The 19,907-nt window shown below is 33.7% G+C and overlaps 1 protein-coding gene and 1 long non-coding RNA gene across 11 annotated transcripts; one reads left to right on the plus strand and one right to left on the minus strand.

Moving 5' to 3' along the window:
* Positions 1-233: 233 nt before the first annotated feature.
* Positions 234-3,830, minus strand: LOC112772152 (uncharacterized). 10 transcript variants are annotated; one of them, XR_011876818.1, is made up of 6 exons: positions 3,271-3,667; positions 2,977-3,027; positions 2,024-2,108; positions 1,531-1,570; positions 1,044-1,118; positions 234-507 (listed from the first exon to the last, which is right to left on the minus strand). It is a non-coding gene; the product is annotated as an uncharacterized lncRNA (long non-coding RNA). The 10 variants fall into 10 exon arrangements; XR_011876819.1 differs by having other exon boundaries at positions 234-797; XR_011876820.1 differs by having other exon boundaries at positions 1,044-1,136.
* Positions 3,831-10,171: 6,341 nt separating this feature from the next.
* Positions 10,172-19,517, plus strand: LOC112771329 (2-oxoisovalerate dehydrogenase subunit alpha 2, mitochondrial). Its single transcript, XM_025816037.3, has 8 exons — positions 10,172-10,722; positions 16,462-16,782; positions 17,303-17,460; positions 17,550-17,649; positions 17,737-17,848; positions 18,333-18,472; positions 18,569-18,754; positions 19,167-19,517. The coding sequence occupies exons 1-8, from the start codon at positions 10,444-10,446 to the stop codon at positions 19,332-19,334; spliced, it is 1,464 nt and encodes a 487-aa protein (XP_025671822.1). The 5' UTR covers positions 10,172-10,443; the 3' UTR covers positions 19,335-19,517.
* The last annotated feature ends 390 nt before the right edge of the window (positions 19,518-19,907 follow it).

Raw genomic sequence — 19,907 nt, forward strand, 5'->3', positions numbered from 1 at the left:
TAGAATTTAAATGATGTAATTAAGATTTTTTAGTTTTTTGTTTGGTTAAATTAATTACATTAGTTGTAGTTTTAAATGTTCGGAAAGACGGAAACTATATCATGCAGTTTTTGAACAATCTCTTGGTATCATTTTTTTTTCCTCATCATTTTTTCCCTCATCTACTGCGAGCACTTCACCGGTGGTTTTGTTATGCTTCAGTACTTTTCGAATAGAGGTTTGCTTGATGGAAATTTCGAAGAGAATAGTAACTTTTATTTTCTTTCTGAAATACATATTCTGACTTAAAAAGAGCTGAATACAAATCTAATGACTCAGCAATAAAAGAAGGGCATAACTAATTATTACATTTTCCTTACACCTTTATTTTTGCCTAGCTTCTATTTTTTTATTTTTGGTGACTGATGTCTTGAACAATGAATATTGTTATAAACCCCCACCATGTTCCTCTTTCTGTTACTTGGCTCCTGACTCTAGCAACTTTCATTCAACAAGGATTATCCCAAACTTAGAAAGCAAGATGCAAAAATACCTTTGGTTAGATATAAAATTCACATTTATCCAACTTTCAGATTTCTCAAACATCAAGGGTAGTGAGTAATGCTTATAATTAACTAGTGGTTTGGCATACAGTAAAGTAGGCCTATGCATTATCCATGCCTTTAGCAATAAATTATCACATGATCATAATAAGATTAATACTTTGTGATTAGATTATTAAACTATCAAGCCTGACCTTCCATGCATTTTCTAGACTTTGGTCCATTTTTTTCCATCAACTTTTAGAGCTAATAAACCTATAATAGCAACATAAACCGAAAGATAATTTAGCTAAAAGAAAGAAAAATAAAACTAAACAAGAAAAGTGACCCAATATCCACCGTCTTGTATTATTGTCATATGCACACACAATTATAAGAGTACTGTTAAATAATTGAAAGTTTGATGTCCCATGCTGATACATTAATAACTCAAAGTCAAATAACAAGTTCTCACTGAAGTTACAAAAAGGCAAGGAGAAAGAAGCATACAGAAGCACTCACATCATCTTCCAGGTCAGACTTCTGCTACCACGAGGTATAATGAAGTCCAAGAATCCACGACATTTTCCAATCGATCTACCCAGAAAATGCAGACTCATATAAGGGGAAACAAGAGGGATAAGTATCCATGGAAGTCGAGCAACACTGATGAATTTTTGCAAGAAAATAATGAAATCGGGTACTACCTATAGAATTTAATTCTTTCCAGAAGTAAAATAATTGAGACACCTTAAATGGTATGGGAATAAAAAAAGGAAACTTATCCAAGCATACAACTGAAATTGCATTGATATTCACAATGCTTTAGAAGTTAAGACATAAACACAGGCTCTATATCTCCAGTTAGTCTATCTCCTAACAAACAAATATTAGTGACAAACACTAGATAGTAACAACTGTAACTAGAAACCAAATAGGAATATTCATAATTCACTTTAGTGGATTAACATATCAAATTCGACAATTATTGAGGGAGAAGAAGTGATACCTGTTGTAAAGAATCAGCTTCCAGGAATTCAGCAAAGATTCTCCATGTAACATAAGTAGTTTCCAAGGAAAATGAATATGTTAGAATGGAAATAATTATTAAAAAAAAAAGGAACAATTTACAATATCTATTCATTGGCAACTGACTCAACCCTAAAGTTGGCTCAGGTATTATTCTTGAAATGAGGCTTAGAAGGAAAAACAAGAACATAATTTCAAGAGCTTGAAGGCTGGTATGTATCTCACTGAGTATCTCACCCTAGTACGAGCTTTGAAATAATAGTACGAGCTTTGAAATATTTTTTTGGATAGAAGCCCATGGTTTTCATGGATAATAACGAAAAATTGGTGCTGAATTCCATAGAATTATCACTTCCTAAATGCATATCTTATCAAAATTTATGCTAGAGGATTTATTTCATACAATGAGCACCAAAAGAAATTAATGACATAGATCCAATAAATTACTATGAAAAGTCAAAATACAAGCTTACCACCCAAGGCGTCATTCTATGGCCAACTAGCACCTTTACGCAACTTCAAGTTTCAGAATCAACCATCTTTACTGTGTGGTCACCACTGTACATGGCAAAGAAACAAATTCAATCACAACAGGGTCTTAAATTCAATTTGGTAAAGCTTTAATTTTAACAGTCTTAAATTCTTTTTGGAGCAGCAATTGATATAAATTTCAACAGAGTCATAAAGTTGCAATTGATATATACAAAACAACACTTAAACACCAAACTTCAATTATAAATTAGATACTGAAATCATAAAAGCACTTCAAATATTGCTACATACACAGCTCATATTAAGTGCAGTGCCTACGCTTTAATAGCATTGCTCATGAGCTTTTCAAAAAATTCTTGTGAATATAGTTGTCATTCACCAATACATTAAATCCACGGCATAATTAAGTTAGAGTAAAATACCTATTTCATACTTAACAGATTAAAACCCTCGTAATTTAGCTCCAAAAGTTATTATATTCTCATATGCTATCTGAATGATCAACATACTAATAACTTATCATGAGGCAGTGAATCAATAGTTGCATACACATAGTTATCACCTACTTCAGCTTTTACTTGAGCTCCATTAGCCAAAAGTGATGCGAATTCAAGAAGCACGGAGAGAACTCAAGAAGAAACAATGTAAGATGGATTTCCGTTATTAGCTCAAAATTCAAAACTACTAATACTAGCTTCTTTATTTGGATTATATCTAAAAATTCAAAACTACTAACAAGGTCAAGATAACTCAATTATATCTAAAATTTCTGTATCTTAATTCTTATTTGCTTTTGACACAATCAATCAAGTAATTGTACCATATCGGTTATATTAAAACAATAATAACTTTCATGGAACCTAAGGGAAAAAGAAGTAATGAGGTAATAAGGTGCACGAAGAAAAGAAAGTAGAGAAGTGAAAGAAATTGATACCCGTCCCGGGTGCACAGAGAGCAACATCATTGTTCTGCTTTTTGTGTACCTCTGCATCGGTAAGAAAATTAAAAATTGAAATCCAAAATTAAAGTAGCGGCACAATCACAAAATTAACAATAGCAGGAAGTGGACCAAAATCAAAATTCGATGGAACCAAAAACCAAAATCAACAAGAGAAAAACCCTAAATTCGGTAATTTGATAACAGCACATCACAAGAAATGATCCGAAATAGAACTTCCATAACATTATTATGAAGAAATAAGCAATAAAGATATGGAGGAAGAGATACCTAAGGATCGAGTGTGATGCGAGAGGCTTGAGAGAAAGATGTGAACGGCGAATAGTTGTCAATTTGCCTGAGAGGACAGAGCAAGGCACCACGGCGGAGCAGAGCAAAGGTTTCTGAATGCCTACCAGAGTAGAGGTTTCAAAATGGCCCGAGAAGATGAACACGACGGAGCAGAGCAGAGCAGAGCAGAAAGAACAAGGCCCGAACTCCAGCAGCACGGAACACGACGACGGCGACCAGAGAAGAGGGATTACAGCAGTGCTTTGTTCCATAAAACCCTGAAGCAAGGATGAAGATGTATAAGCCTAATCAAATTAAATGAGCCCACCACTGATGACCCAAACGAAAAAACAAAAATAATAGAGCAGCTCACGTCCCTAAATCCAGTTGGAGATTTACAACCTTGGTTCTTTATTTCATTAGCCGGCTCCGTTCAACTAGCAAGCCCAGACAAAGTCACAGAGCTCTGCAAAGCCTGTTTTCTATCATGCCACTTGTCACAATCTCCTTCAATCTGTATAAATAAATCTGTATGTTATAAATGGCCATATTTTATATATGGACTAATGTGATGAATATGATATTTTCTTTCATAGACTGGTTATGGTGAGAAGTGTTTGTCACTGACTTAGGGCCCGTTTGGAAAGTTTCAAAAGTAATTTTTTTGAACTTTTGACTTATGAAAAGTAGTAGTATTAGTGTCTGGTGCAATTTTCAAAACCAAATTGCAGCTTTTCAAAAAATCTATTTAGGAGCTTATAGAGAAGTTAAAAAAATGACTTCTCTCATAATACTACTATTTTTTACCACATTTCTATAAAATAAGCATTTTTAGAACCAAAATTTTAAACATAAAATAACTTATTTATAAGTTACTTTTAATATAGTTATTTATTGTTTAAGTTATTTTTTCAAAAAAAAACTTAATTAAGTTGTTTACCCAAGTTTGGACCTTAGTCTCAAATTTTTCTCTCTTTTTGCACTGTTTTTAGCCCATAAAATTTAGCAATTGAACCTCCAACGCTTCAACTTGTGCTTTGAGTTTATCACTTGTTTTTTTTTTTCAATACTTTTAGTTTTTATTTATTAATTTTTATTTTAAAAACATCCATGGATATCAATTTAGATAATTTTCTTTCTCATAGTAGCAAGGAGAATATAAAAGTTGCGAACTTTGGTTCAGTGAAGTGATGAGTTACTTTGTAAGTACATACTTGAGTTGATTCCGATGAATAGTAAGGAAGAACAATGGAATCAGGATGAAGAGTTGGGTTATTAAAGTTTATTTTAGTTTTGATTTTGGCAAGGTTTTCATAGTTTAGGATTAATTCTTGGATCTTGTTTTTGAAGAGTTGAGATGAATGTTACAAACAAGAGACTGGGAGAGGAATCTGAAAAGTGTATTAATTAGTGTGATCCAAGGTATAATATACAAGGGGTATTTATAGGTGCTAAATGAATCAGAGTAATAAAGGCATAGAATCCTATAATTAATATACAGATATACTATATAAATATAGACGATACTAATTGGTCTAAATTGATGCTAATGATTCTCTAACATCCCCCCTCAAACTCAAGTGGGAGCTAAGGAGACCAACTTGAGTTTGGATAACAAAGTCCGGAAACGAGTCGGGTGATGAGCTTTCGTGAAGATATCAGCAGTCTGATCTAGTGTTCCAACAGCAATGAGACGAATAGCATCAATAAGGATACGTTGTCGAACAAAGTGACAATCAATCTCAATGTGTTTGGTGCGTTCATGAAAAACATCATTATGGGCGATCTGAATAGCACTGCGGTTATCACAAAGAACATCAGTAGGGGACGACTGAGGAGCACCCAGATCCGCGAGAAGCCAACGAACCGAGATAACTTCAGCAGTGGTGTCAGCGAGGGCACGGTACTCAGCTTCCGTGCTTGAGCGAGCAGTGAACGTTTGCTTCTTAGCACGCCAAGAAATGAGAGCATCGCCAAGAAACAAACAGTAACCAGTAGTGGAACGACGATCAGTGGGATCACCAGCCCAATCAGCATCGGAGTAAGCCTGAAGAGACAAAGAGGAATGGGCCGAAAAATAAAGGCCATGAAATAGAGTGCCTTTGATGTAGCGAAGAATACAAAGAACTGCCGCATAGTGAGTAGTACGAGGGGCTGACAAGAACTGGCTAAGTACATGAACTGGATAGGCGATGTCTGGTTGGGTGACAGTCAAGTAGACGAGACTGCCAACTAACTGTCGATAGAGAGTCGGATTATCCAAAACAGTGCCATCCATAGGGGTAAATCGAACATTAGGCTCAAGAGGAGTAGACTCAGTGCGACTATCTGTAATTCCAACGTGAGCAAGAAGATCTGAAGCATACTTAGCCTGAGAGAGATAGATGCCATCATCGGTGGAGATGACCTCGAGACCAAGAAAATAGCTAAGAGAACCAAGATCTTTCATCTCAAAGGTTCGGTGAAGTGAGGCCTTGAGATCAGAGATACCATCAACATCATCCCCAGTAATGATCATGTCATCAACATACAGAAGTAGAAGAACGACTCCACGTTCACTTTTACGAATAAAGAGAGCATGCTCATGAGGACTGCAAGTGAAACCAAGACTGCATATGGTAGTGCTGAACTTGTCAAACCATTCACGAGGAGCTTGCTTAAGCCCATAGAGTGCTTTGCGAAGGAGACAAACTTTGCCGGAGGGACAAGAATAACCCGGAGGGGGCTTCATATATACCTGCTGTTTCAAATCTCCATTAAGAAATGCATTCTTCACATCCATTTGACTGAGAGACCATTTTTTGACCGCAGCAATGGCAAGAAGAGTGCGAACAGATGTGAGACGAGCAACAGGAGCAAAAGTCTCTTCATAGTCAATACCATACTCTTGCGTACAATCCTGAGCAACCAATCGCGCCTTATACCGATCAATAGAACCATCAGAGCGAGTCTTGATCTTGTATACCCATCTGCTGCCTACAACTTCTTGAGCAGAAGGAGGATCAACCAAATCCCAAGTGTGTGCCTTTTCAAGTGCCTGTATTTCTTCCTGCATTGCTTGTTGCCAATTTGGATTTGTGGAGGTTTCTCTGAATGACTTAGGTTCATGTTGATGGAGGATAGTAGAAAAACAATGATAATCAAGAAGATGAGGAGGTGGATTCCTTACCCTTGAAGAACGAGCGGGAGGAGGAGGCATGACAGTAGGAGCAGGATCATCGTCCGGTCTGGAATCATTGGGAGATGGAGAAGGCGGAAGAACAGGAGGCTGTGGAAGGTCACTCGAGATAGAATCTGTAGAATCATCACTAGAAAAAAGATCAACATTGGGGTTAGTAAACAGAGGTGACTGAGTAGTAGGGATTGACTCAAAGGATGAGAACCGAGAAAACATGTGATGCTCCCAGAAGACAACATGACGAGATATACGGACACGTTTAGAGAGAGGATCCTAACAACGATAACCCTTGTGTTCAGTGCCATAACCAAGAAAACAACACATACGAGCCCGAGGTTCAAGTTTACTATGTTCGTGAGGCTAAAGAAGAACAAAACATACACATCCGAAAACTCGAAGAGAACTATAATCTGGGGACGTATGATAAAGACGCTCAAAGGGAGTAACATTACCAAGAACAGAAGAATGGAGTCTATTAATAACATGAACAGCAGTAAGAACAGCTTCACCCCAAGTACGCTCAGGACACGAAGAAGAAAGGAGCATTGCACGGACGGAGTCAAGAATGTGACGGTGTTTACGTTCAGCTCTACCATTTTGTTGCGACGTACCAGGACAAGAAAACTCAGACAAAGTACCATGTTCTGCAAGAAAGGTTAAGAGTTTGGAATCACGGTATTCCATAGCATTATCACGTCTGAAAACCTTAATGACCTTTGAAAATTGACTTTTAATCATAGTAGCAAAGTTGATATAGATTTGGGGTAACTCATGGCGATTAGTCATCAAATAAACCCAAGTAAAGCAGGAATAATCATCAATGAAAACAACAAAGTATCGAGCTCCGCCCATAGAGGCAGTGGGAGCGGGGCCCCAAACATCAGAGTGAATGAGATCAAAAGGAGAGCAAGCAAGAGATGAGTTATTGTGAAAAGATAAAGCAGGTTGTTTGGCAGTTTGACAAGAAATGCAATCAAAAGATTCATTTGGAACCTGACCTAAAACACCCTGAGACACAAGAGGACGCAGTTTTCCTAAGGAGGTATGGGCAAGACGTTGATGCCATAAGTGAAGGGTAGAGGGAGAAGAAGCAGCACAGAGATTTGGTACATGAGGAATATGAAGTTTCTCGAGTTCAAACAACCTTCCGACCTTACGTCCAGTCCCGATGATCTGTCCCGTCCGAGGATCCTGTACACGACAACCAGAAACAGAAAAAGTGACTTCAAAGCCCATATCAACAAGTTGACCGACAGAAATAAGATTAAAGTTTAATTTGGGAATATAATAAGCATCAGGAAGATTAAGAGTCGACTGGGATATAGAACCCTTGTGTGTGGGGTGCAAGAGGGAACCGTTTGCAGTATTGACAGAAGGTCCATTTGTAGTGGCAGACAGAGATGAGAAGAGATTACCCAATGGAGACATGTGATTAAAGCATCCTGAGTCAAAATACCATTTAGAAGTACCTGGAGGGGTCGAAAGAGCAGTAGGGGTATTACCAGAAAGGGAGAGAAGACGTTGAAGAAGAGACGTAATATCAGATAGAGAGACAGGAGACGAGTTGAGAGAAGCAGTGGTGGTAGATTCAACAGTAGAAGCAGGCGCGGGACGTGGTTGGCGAGTAGGACAGGTAGTAATCAAATGTCCCGAGAGCTTGCAATAATGGCAAAATAGTTGCGTACAATGGTAGCTAATATGACCTTTCTGGTGGCATGTGCGACATTCAACAGAGGGACAGCTGGAGAACGGGTGCCCGAAACGGTTACAATTGCGACAGAAGGCCCCCTTTCTGTTTGTGGCAGCAAAAACATCTGACTTTTCCATAAAAGTAGTCATAGAGAACAAGGAGAGGAGAGAAAAACTGCAATTTCTGAGCAGAAATGAGGAAACGGATGGCAAAATCGGAAAGAGCTCACCAAAAAATCTTAGGGAGGGTCCCACTTGTCCGCCACGTCGTTAGACACGTCAGTGCCACGTCAGCGAAGAATGACACATGGCAGCACTTGATTGGAGGAAGAGAGATACGCTGGCAGCGTGCTGGAGGCGCGGGTCAGGTGCGAGTCGGGTCGGGTCGAGCGGGTCGGGCACTTGGGTCTACGGAGGAAAGCTTCGTCGCGACACGTGGCAGCACCTGCAGCGTTGGATCGGTGCCGAGATCAACGGCTGCTGAAACTTCTGGAAGGCAAAACAGTAGTGGTGGCCAGCTCACTTCCGACGGCGCGTGGCGGCGCGTCCTGTGGCAAGGTTGGCGGCGTTGGAAAGCTGGTCGTGGCAGCGTCTTTCGGCGGCGCGTGGAGGCGCGTCTGGAGGCGGATGGCGGTGATTCTGGTTGCGTTGGAAGCACGGCGACAAGATGAACAAGATGGTTACGGTAGTGACGAACCAAAGCGTCAAAAAGGGAACGAAAAAGGAGGCCAAAGAACACTGCCGGAAGGGAAAAAAAACAATGGGACTATAAACCAAAATTCATTGGAAAAAAAAAACTAGGCTCTGATACCATGTTACAAACAAGAGACTGGGAGAGGAATCTGAAAAGTGTATTATTCAGTGTGATCCAAGGTACAATATACAAGGGGTATTTATAGGTACTAAATGAATCAGAGTAATAAAGGCATAGAATCCTATAATTAATATACAGATATATTATATAAATATAGACGATACTAATTGGTCTAAATTGATGCTAATGATTCTCTAACAATGAAAAAGATGACAAAAAGTGTATTTTAAGAGTTTAGAATCAACTCTAAATTCAATAATTGGATATTTTTTTTCAAATGATATTCATCTTTTGTAGATATGTTAGTTTAATTTTTTTATTGTTAATTTTGTTAGTACTCAAATTTTTAATAGTAAAAAATAGCTATTTCAATATAAATATTCATATATTATCAGTAATATCTGCATGTGTCCTTTTGGTACAATTATATTATATGTATACGTTAAAATTAATTAATAAAATTAGTTATTTGTATATATATTATATATTAAAAATAAGTTAAATAATATATTTATTTATATAATAGATATTTGATTGATTAATTTTTTTTGTATATATAATATTTTTATTATTAATATTTATGACTATTGTATATTTGTAAATATTTATAATTTCGTATGAAAGTTAAATACATAATAGCTAAAATTTGAATTTAACTTTTAGAATCGTCTGATTTTATGATTTTAAAGAAAGATACTTAATTTTATAAATTTTATGCTAAACCAAATAATTTTACTATCTAAATCTTATTAAGATCTCATATTTTATTTATTTGACTTATTTTTTAATTTTACATACAATTTCGATGTTCTCTACCTATTATAAAGGTGTAATGTTGGATGAAAATAATTAATGCGACTTAGATGGATAAGATTCAGATACTTGTTTTTACTCTACACCTATGAATAAATATTTAAAGACAGTTTAAGTCCTGCCTAATCCTGTCCATTATCTGTTACAATGAAGTAGAGACTAAAAAGAAGATAAGAAGTACTAGTACATATATAATTAGAGAAGAATTTTAATTATATAGAAAATATCGGTATTTCAGTTATTTTAATTATTAATTTAAATTATAAAAATTATATATAATATATATTAATTAAAATCAACTGATAAAATAACTGAAATATAGGTATTTTGATATACTTAAAATTTTTCCTATAATTAAAGGGATGTAGCTAAGAATTAATCCAACGTGTCCCCACGCAGTTGCACATAGATAGGCACCATTCCAAAAGTTTCCCATGAGCATATAGGTTACGGCAAAGCTCCTAGTCTTTGGACCCCCTCACAACAGACAACTCATCACTCCCACAAACTACGTGTGACACTGGAACGCTAATTCCACCATCATCCCTTGTTCTTTTACTCTCTCTTTTGGGTTCTGATCAATCAATCAAACCTCACCCTTTGTCTTTTTTAGGTGACTTGTGTATACCCATAACCTTCTAGCCTCCTCTTTCCCTCCCCACTTCTGAATCATACAGCAATGGCATCTTCTTGGTCATTGATCAGAAGGTCTAGGACCTTAATTCATCACAAAAAAAAATTGGCCTTTTTAGGAATAGGATCAGCACCTACCTTTTCTTCATCTTGTTCATCACCATTTATGAAAAGGCCATGTGCAGCATCAGCGGCTTATATCAACAACAACTACTCATCAGCTCACCACCATTTCCGATTCTTGCGGCGGTTTGAGTCTACAAAAGCTGAGGCGGCACAATTGGAGTTGCAGCACTATGTCACCGATGACGATGATAACAACCAGGTAATGCATTAATTACTATACCAAATTATTATCATTAGAGTCAAAGAGTTAATTAATTTGGTTTATATATCTTGAGATACACAGAATGGGGAGAATGACATTGAAAGTTTGAAACACAAAAGATGCATGCACCCCCTCCCCCCTTTTTTGTCTATCTTATTGATGAGAAATATAAATAATTGGCTTAAATGTTATCTCTTTACACGTGTCGTGTCGCATCTCTATATGAGCTTTTGTAAAATAACAATTTCGGAAAATAAAGATTTTTTTTAAGATTTTGCTTCTGTTATCGTTTCAAATTATATGTTTTTTTGAGTCACCAAAAAAAAAATTATATGTTTTTGTGTAGTTACGGCTACGTTTCAACTGTTTTAAGATAATAACCAAACATCTTTGATTTTATAAGCTTGAATTATATTTTTTAAAAACAGATTATATTTGTAGTTAATTGTTATCTAACATATTGTATTTTACTAAAAATGTGAAATTCACTCTAGTTCTTTAATTAGATTAATAGACTAAATTAAATCATTGAGATCTATAAAGTTATGCCAAAAAAAGTTTTTTAACAGATTAAATTGAGTTTAAACATTTTTTATTAACTGAACTGGTGATACAAGGATTAATTCGATTCACCAATATAAACTTCAATTGGTTATCGGATCGAAACTGATTATTGAAATTGTGTCGTCTCTTTGAAAGAATTCATTTTTTGTTTATTGACTACTATGTAAGAGTTTTTATTATTTTTATTTCTATATATATTTTTTGGATAATTCAAGTACAAACTTGATCCAATCAGGGAGAAGAGTTCGTAAGATGGTTTACGATGATCAGTTTAGTTAATTAATTTCTTTAATTTTAACATAGCCATCAAAATTAATCAATCTCCCAAAAGCCAAAACTCACTAACAAAAGAATTATACGATCAATGCTGCCAAATAAAACTCATTCCCCACACCTATGGCACCTGCAATAATACCACCCACTCATGTGAAAAAATCACACCCTCATACAACTATATATAACATCATAACTACTCCTCTTTCAGTTCCACCTGTATTCAATTATTCCACTTTGAGTCTCTTTTCATTTGCACGTCCCACTTGAGAGGGTCAGTTTAAAATTATGTATGCTTTTGATACAATCCGTTTAGTGAGACCCATACGCACCAAGTGTCCTCTTTACTTCTTGCGTCTTTCATTTTGCTAAGGCTTTACTTTTCAAAAGGAGCTAACTTTCAAAAGATGATTTTTTAAAAGTTGTAGTATTTATGTTTGGTAAATCAAATTAAAAATTGTTTTTAATAATCACAAGTAACAACAATTGCATTTGATAAAATAACTTTTAAAATTTAAAAATACTATAATAGACATAAATGCAAGCATTAAATTTGAAAATTTGTTAAGATACGAGGTTATATTATAATTTTAAATTTTGAAAAGCACAAGCCAATTTTGAAAAGTTCTATCTTAGATACTTTTAAAAGTACCGCGATCTTTTAAAAGCTGTAAACACAAATACATAATCTTTTTTATTTACCAAACACAAAATGAGGAGCTTGAACTTTTAAAAAATACAAGTACCTCTTTAAAAAACTTTACCAAACCAAGCTTAATTATTTTAAAAGACTTTTTTACTCGTAAGAGGAGAAGAAGTTTGATCACAATATACAACAACAACCTCATAATATCACCTAGAACTATTCTCCTTTCCTACAATACAAACAGATTTAACCAACAAAGGATCCCCAATCATACCAACAAATAAAAAACTGATTAGTCACTTCATCCATGAATTTTCAGCCACAACAGTCCTAATTTTTACAGGTGTTACGAATAAATATATTTATTGATCTCATAATATTTAATGGGGGATGATGTTAAAAGCTTAATACTTTTAGTAAAAAAAAATTTAAAAATACTATTCGTACACCAAAATCAGTACTAATATATTTGTATATAAATAAAAGTGTGATTTAATTTATTTTCAATGTATATTTATATTCCAACATGTATATACTAATAACTGACTTTGGTGGTTGATTTTAATATACACTAGCATGGTCGAAAAAATGATTACTATTGATTCCAATTTAAAACAAATATAGGCGAAAAATATTAATCACATTTCATATATCTCATTTAATTAGACACCAAAAAATATATCTCATTTAATTAGGTACGTGTAACAGAGTTTTACATTTACCATAAATAGAAATTAAAGCCAAACAAGAATAGGTTACGTTAAATCACTAGATTTTTGGTATAAAACAAAAATATGTGAGAAAAATAAAATTAAATTTAAAGATATGGTTGGTTGAGTTTGAATTTTAACTTGATTCATCAATCCCCTATATTGATGAACGAATTTTTGGCTTTAAATTTGGAAAAGATAAAAAGGAATTGAAGCATTAACAGTTACATGTTAAAATTTCTGTAGATAGATCCAAGAACTGAAGAACATGATTTAAGTAAAAGTTACAAATCCAGAGAAAAACTTAAAACTGTATGGTATAAAACATTTTGAATAAAAGACAAAACAAGAATGTAAATTATAATTATTATATGGCCGCATCACTCTCTTGAAAGAAACAAGATTTCGGTTTTGTATACATATCAAAATGCCACTTTTGGTGTAATTTGGGGATGAAGATGATGCAATTCTATAGTTTGCTGTATTGCATTGTTCTGGTTGAAGTGTTGCTGTTGCTCCCTAGGGTCTTGAGAACATTTTGAGCCATATATATAAAAAATTAGAATAACGCTACGGTAAACAAGGAAGTTAGGTGAAGAATGAAGATTACAGTTTTTATAATAGAAAAAAAATAAAAAATAAAGATATTATGTGTAATGTACATTTTTTTTCAAAAATTAATTATAATTTTGATTCTTTACAGAATATTATTCTACACTAGAAAAATTTTTGAGAAACTAAAACAGATTAAGAACCGGTTTAAATATGTTTATAAATGACTTTTTTTTTTTACTTTTAGCTTATAAAAAGTTATAACATTAATGTTTGGTATAATTTTTTAGAATAATTTGTGATTTTTTAAAAAATTATTTAAAATATTTATAAAAAAATTAAAAAATATGACTTTTCTTACAATAAAATTTTTTTATTATTCTCTTTACAAAATAAAATAAGTATTTTTGTAATAAAAAATTAAATATGAAATAAATTATTTTTGATATAAATTCTTATATTTTAAATTTATTTTTTTTAAAAATTAATTATATTATTTAAGCAAATTTTGATAAATTTTTCTTTTTTAAAATTTGTTAAGAAAATAATAAAAGAAGTCAATTTTCTTATTAAATTCTGAAAAAGACTGATAAAAATAAAATTAAAAGCCCAGCCGGACCTAAAACTTACGTAGCTTACCCATATATAACTAAGTTAGGTACACCTAATAATTTCTTGGTTCAATATGATAGAGCTCACAACAGACGTCTCAATTGTTTGGATCATAAAGGTCTGAAAAAGGTCTATCTTATTGAATTTTTTGTATCATAAAATATATAATGTCTTCTTATCCACTATCTATCTATCCATCATGGAGATAGTGTTTAATATTTTCTAAATGACAAAAGAATATTTTTTATTTTTTAACTTTATCAAAATCTATTAAAATTATCTCTAATATTTAATTTAGTTTATTTTTAAACTTAATATTATAAAAAATAATCAATTTTATTTTTTCAATTCAAATTGTTAATTTTTATTTTTATTATTATTATATCTCTTTACAAGTGTCGTCGTCATTTCCACTACAACTAGTCTGCCAGTCTCATCAGGTCGTTTCCGTGACACACTATTAATTTTATTTTATCTCTTTATTAATTTTTATTTTTATTACATCTCTTTCATGGTTATCTCGTACTATTTTTTTTTATTGTGCCTTTGTCAATGAAAATTCGCTAGAATGTTCTTAAATCAATATTTTAATATTTAAATGGCACGTGATAATCCAACAAGAACAAAAATAGTAAACACGTGATAAAAACCTTATCTATAATAAAATTTTAAACAATTGAACATATTTCAAATATATTTATTATTATTATTATTATTATTATTATTATTATGAGGAGTGCTAGGGGGTCAGTAACTTTTGTGTTTTGTAACCATCAATTGGCCATTAATAATGTTTTTAATGGTGTGAGATTACATCTAATGGTGGGAGATCCCTCACTTTTCTTTTGATGGTTAAGTGTTGGCCACAAAACACAAAAGTTGCTGGTCCCCTAGACTTTTTCTATTATTATTATACTAAAATTAATTATTAAATTAATTAACAGTATAAAATATAATAAAATAAATCAAATAATATATTTATATATAAATATATAATATTTAATTTTTGATATCTACATTATATTTTCTAATTATTGATTGGGTATACCTGCTATGATATTATTGACAATTGAGTAGTGTGCACATGGAGAAGTACCAAACACCACTGATGTATGGAATTAAGGGATGAATATTTTTTTTTTCCCGAAATGAGGGATGAATATTAGATGTATATAACCTGTAAAATGGCAGTTAGCTTGGCATTAATATATTAATGGAGGGGAAGACTAGGAGAATATCATGCCATACTTTGAAGCTCTCGACTGCATATATTCCTCACAAAACCCTTGAACTTTGAATTGACTAATTTGATTCGATGGTTTTTAGTCTTTACCTAGTTGCTTTTTTAAATATCTGCTATATATTTTTTGTCTTTCTTTAATAAATCAGTTAAAGGGCAGCATTACTAACATATTATTTAGTGAAGTGTTTTTAGTATCCAGACAAGTCCAAAAATGCATGTAATTGTTTCAACTAGGCCTAAAAAATAGTATTCTATACCAGTCATGCCAAAAGAAAAGAAAACAAAACAATTTTAAAGCAGTTTCTAATGCGAAACAAATGGTCCTCCCAAGAATGTCATTTAAAAAAAAAAAAAAGAAAATACTAACATAAACTTCCTTACAAAGTTCATCAAAGCTTGAAAAGTAGCTGGCGCTTAGTTAAGCCAAATTAAATAAGATAATTATCCATTCTTTCAAGCCATGATGGGTTTTAAATGCTATTTTGTACCTGTTTGAAGGATCAACGAGGAATTGGTAATACCCTTTCTCATATCCAATTTGGAGAATATATGTGCTCTGTGTAGCTTGCATTGTAAGTCATCCACTGTCAGTATCAGAAATTTATCCTTAACTGTAATCGTATTCAATGCCCGACAATCGGTGCAAAACTGCTAAGTTCCATCCTTGTTCTTGAGCGATTAAAAGTTGGAGCAGGAGGCTAGCCAATCGATTTGTCAAATACTTAGGCATAAATTTGAATTAGATTAGTAATCTCATGCTTCAGTTCCTCAGGTTCATGATCAGTTGTTGGTGTCCTACCATCAGTTGTGCATTTCTGGTGTAAAGATGGTCGATAGAATTAGTATAAAAAAAAGTGCTGCATATGGTGTATTTATTTACTGCAAAGGAACCGTATAGTGTGGGTGTTTACCATTTTTCTGAAATCTTTTGTAACATAAGTTGATCACTCGCCATGCTTTTTATGGATTGCTTCTGCTGAGCATTGGTGTTTGTCACATTAGCATTATCTACTATCAATTAGTTAGTTAGCACAAGTGTATAAATAATTGTTTCATGTTATGGACTTTGTTTCTAGGAAGTTTTTCTTTATCCATCTATCCATCAGAGATTTACTAAAAGCTTTTCACTCTGTCAGGTCATTGATTTTCCTGGTGGGAAAGTTGCCTTCACTTCGGAGATGAGATTCGTTTCCGAGTCTATTCAGAAAAGGGTGCCTTGCTATAGAGTTCTTGATGACAATGGGATGCCCATGAAATACAGCAACTATGTACAGATCAGCAAAGAAATGGCTGTGAAGATGTACTCGGACATGGTCACTCTTCAAACTATGGACAGCATATTCTACGAAGTGCAGCGTCAAGGAAGAATTTCCTTCTACCTCACCTCAATGGGAGAAGAAGCTGTTAACATTGCATCTGCAGCTGCACTTTCTTTTGATGATATCATTCTGCCTCAGGTTTGTCTACCATCTTAAACTTGGTGTTCTCTACTGAAGCTCAACCTTTTTTTTTTCACAGTTTCTAGTATCATACTTTCTACTATTTTGAATCTCCTGTACATACAGGATCATTGAAATTCCAATGTACTTCAGCTCCTAATGGTTATAATTTCATAATTTATTAACTAAGTATTCACATTGAACTTCATATTCCTAGAAGATAGTCATAGATATTTTAATAACAAAAATATTACGTATACACCAAAAATCAACCACCAAATTAGTTATCATATATTTGTGTATAAGTACATGTATTATTTAATTAATTTCTAGTGTATATTTTGTATTTCGACATATATTCATGCAGGTAGTTGATTTAGTGGCTAATTTTTGATATAGATGTAACATAGTTAAAAAAAATGTTTCTGCACACAAAAAATCAGTCACGGTGTATTTGTGTATGTTTTAATAAAGCTTGCACATATTGGAGATGCATGTTTGTTGACACTGTAAATGTGTAATCTGTTGGAACTGCTAGTACCGGGAGCCAGGAGTGCTATTGTGGCGCGGTTTCACACTGCAACAATTTGTGGACCAGTTGTTTGGAAACACAAGTGATTTGGGAAAAGGCAGGCAGATGCCAATACACTACGGGTCTAACAAGCATAATTACTTCACAGTGTCGTCCCCCATTGCGTAAGAACAAATTAAAATCATTGCAATCAAATTGTTAATTGGTGGCATGCACTCTGAATAAATCTAATGTTATTTGGCAAGAAATTCAGGACACAGCTTCCTCAAGCAGTTGGTGCCGCCTACTCCCTTAAAATCGATGGCAAAAGTGCGTGTGCAGTCACTTATTGTGGCGACGGAGGCACCAGTGAGGTCTGTAAAAAGGATGGTCAACAATCTCTCATAAAATAAGTAATAATCGCTTTTTTTTTTTTTTTTGCTTCTCTTAAAATATTGCAGGGTGATTTCCATGCTGGTTTGAACTTTGCTGCAGTAATGGATGCCCCTGTTATTTTTATCTGCCGTAACAATGGATGGGCCATCAGTACACCAGTAGAAGAACAATTTCGAAGTACATTTTTTCACTTCTTTTCAAATTCTTCCAATTGTTTCTCTGAATTTGTTTTTCTGAAAAATGACTTACGTACCTCCAACGAGCTTAAATCCTATCAAGTTCAGGTCTGTATGGTGTTTTTTCCCCTCTAAATCTTTTCAAAATTATTTCTGGTGTTTTTTCCCCGCCTCTAGAACTAGTGTTTATAAAATTTGACATATTACTATTTTGCATCAATATTAATTATTATTTAAAATTTAAATATTGAAATTACATGTTTATTCCATAAATAAATAAGGTTAGTAAGATAACCTTAATCAAAAAATAATATTAGGCCAAAATAAAATTTTCTAGAATTTTTACAGCATGAATAAATTCTAAGTTATATATATATTAGCCCAAGATCCATCAAGATACAATATATTCTTCTCCCTGTTGAAGAATTTGCATCGAGTAAAATAGTTATAACACCTATAAGCTTATTTTATGCTTGTTTGGATAGGTGATGGAGTAGTAGTGAAAGGACAGGCTTATGGAATCTGGAGCATCAGAGTAGATGGAAATGATGCTCTTGCTGTTTATAGCGCAGTTCATACTGCTCGTGAAATTGCGATCAAAGAAAAAAGACCAGTTCTAATCGAGGTGGGGGTGATCTCCTTGCATGCTAAGATAATTTTGCATTTGTTTTATATCATAGCAGTTAAGTGTATGACAAATACTATACTAAATAACTTCCAGGCTCTCACTTATAGAGTAGGACACCACTCTACATCAGATGATTCAACCAAGTACCGGCCAATTGATGAGATTGAATATTGGAAGATGGAAAGAAATCCTGTGAATAGATTCAAAAGATGGGTTGAAAGGAATGGTTGGTGGAGTGATCACAATGAATCGGAGCTTAGAAGCAGCGTGAGGAAGCAGGTAATTATAATGGTACGAGCTCAAAAATGTATTTTTGTAATTCCAATACAAAGGAAAAGAATGGTAATCTTATCACGGCCTTATTATTGAAAGAATCACATTATGTTAATCTGACTCAAGTGCAAATGTATTGACCTCGAGTACAAGGAATATGGCTTTTCCGCTTTTCAAGTAAGTCATTACATTTGCCTTTGAGTCGGACTCTTGGCCTTCGTGATCTCCAAGGTTTGTATAATGTGATTCGTCTAGTAATCAAATCCTTGACCGCGGTAAGATTATTATTTTGTCCATTCATATTGGAATTACAAAAATACCTTCTTGAACTGCCATCTATAATTTTGCTAGTTCCACTTTAGACACACACCAAACTAGTTAGACAACTTTTTTTTTACTTAAAATTTCTTCCCTTCAGTTGATGCAAGCTATCCAGGTGGCAGAGAAAGCACAAAAACCTCAGCTCAGCGACCTATTCAACGACGTCTATGACCGACTACCATCGAACCTTGAGGAGCAAGAGAGATTACTTAGAGAAATTGTCAAGAAGCATCCAGAGGACTACCCTTCTGATGTCCCTTTGTAGTTTCAAATAAGGATTTGTACAAAGTTGGACCTCCAACCCCAAAAGAGTTAAAAAAAATTTAGGGGTCCTGGAGGTTTCTCTTGGTTTTATTATTATGTATTGATTTCAAACAGAAATCTAACCAGAAAGCAGAGTGAAGAATAAACCCTTTATTGAGTGTAAAATAAAATTGCAATTATCATAGATAGGCTCTTACATGCATTGCTATCAAAGCCACAAAGAAGGGGGGATGGGGAGGACTTTTAAAGTTTGTAACTCTTACATGCATCACTCTTATTCTTAAGAGCGTTTGTATTGGAGTATATTTTCGTATAGGGAGTGTTATATGAATAACTCCTTTAGTAAAAAATAAGAGAATATTAGAGTAAGCATTTGTTTGGGTGTTATTAAATTGTTAGACAAAAATATTTAAATAAAAAACCTTCTATATTTTAGTATGTTTGGCAAAATTTTAATAGTAAAAGATGTTTTCGTAAAGGTTTATCCAAACAAATTATATTCTTCCCTTTTTTTTATTTTGCCTTTTTTCCCTCTTTTTTCCAAAGGAAAAACATATAGAAAAAGAGAAATAAA

This window comes from Arachis hypogaea, chromosome 18 (genome assembly GCF_003086295.3).
Source record: "Arachis hypogaea cultivar Tifrunner chromosome 18, arahy.Tifrunner.gnm2.J5K5, whole genome shotgun sequence".
NCBI classification, from domain to species: domain Eukaryota; kingdom Viridiplantae; phylum Streptophyta; class Magnoliopsida; order Fabales; family Fabaceae; genus Arachis; species Arachis hypogaea.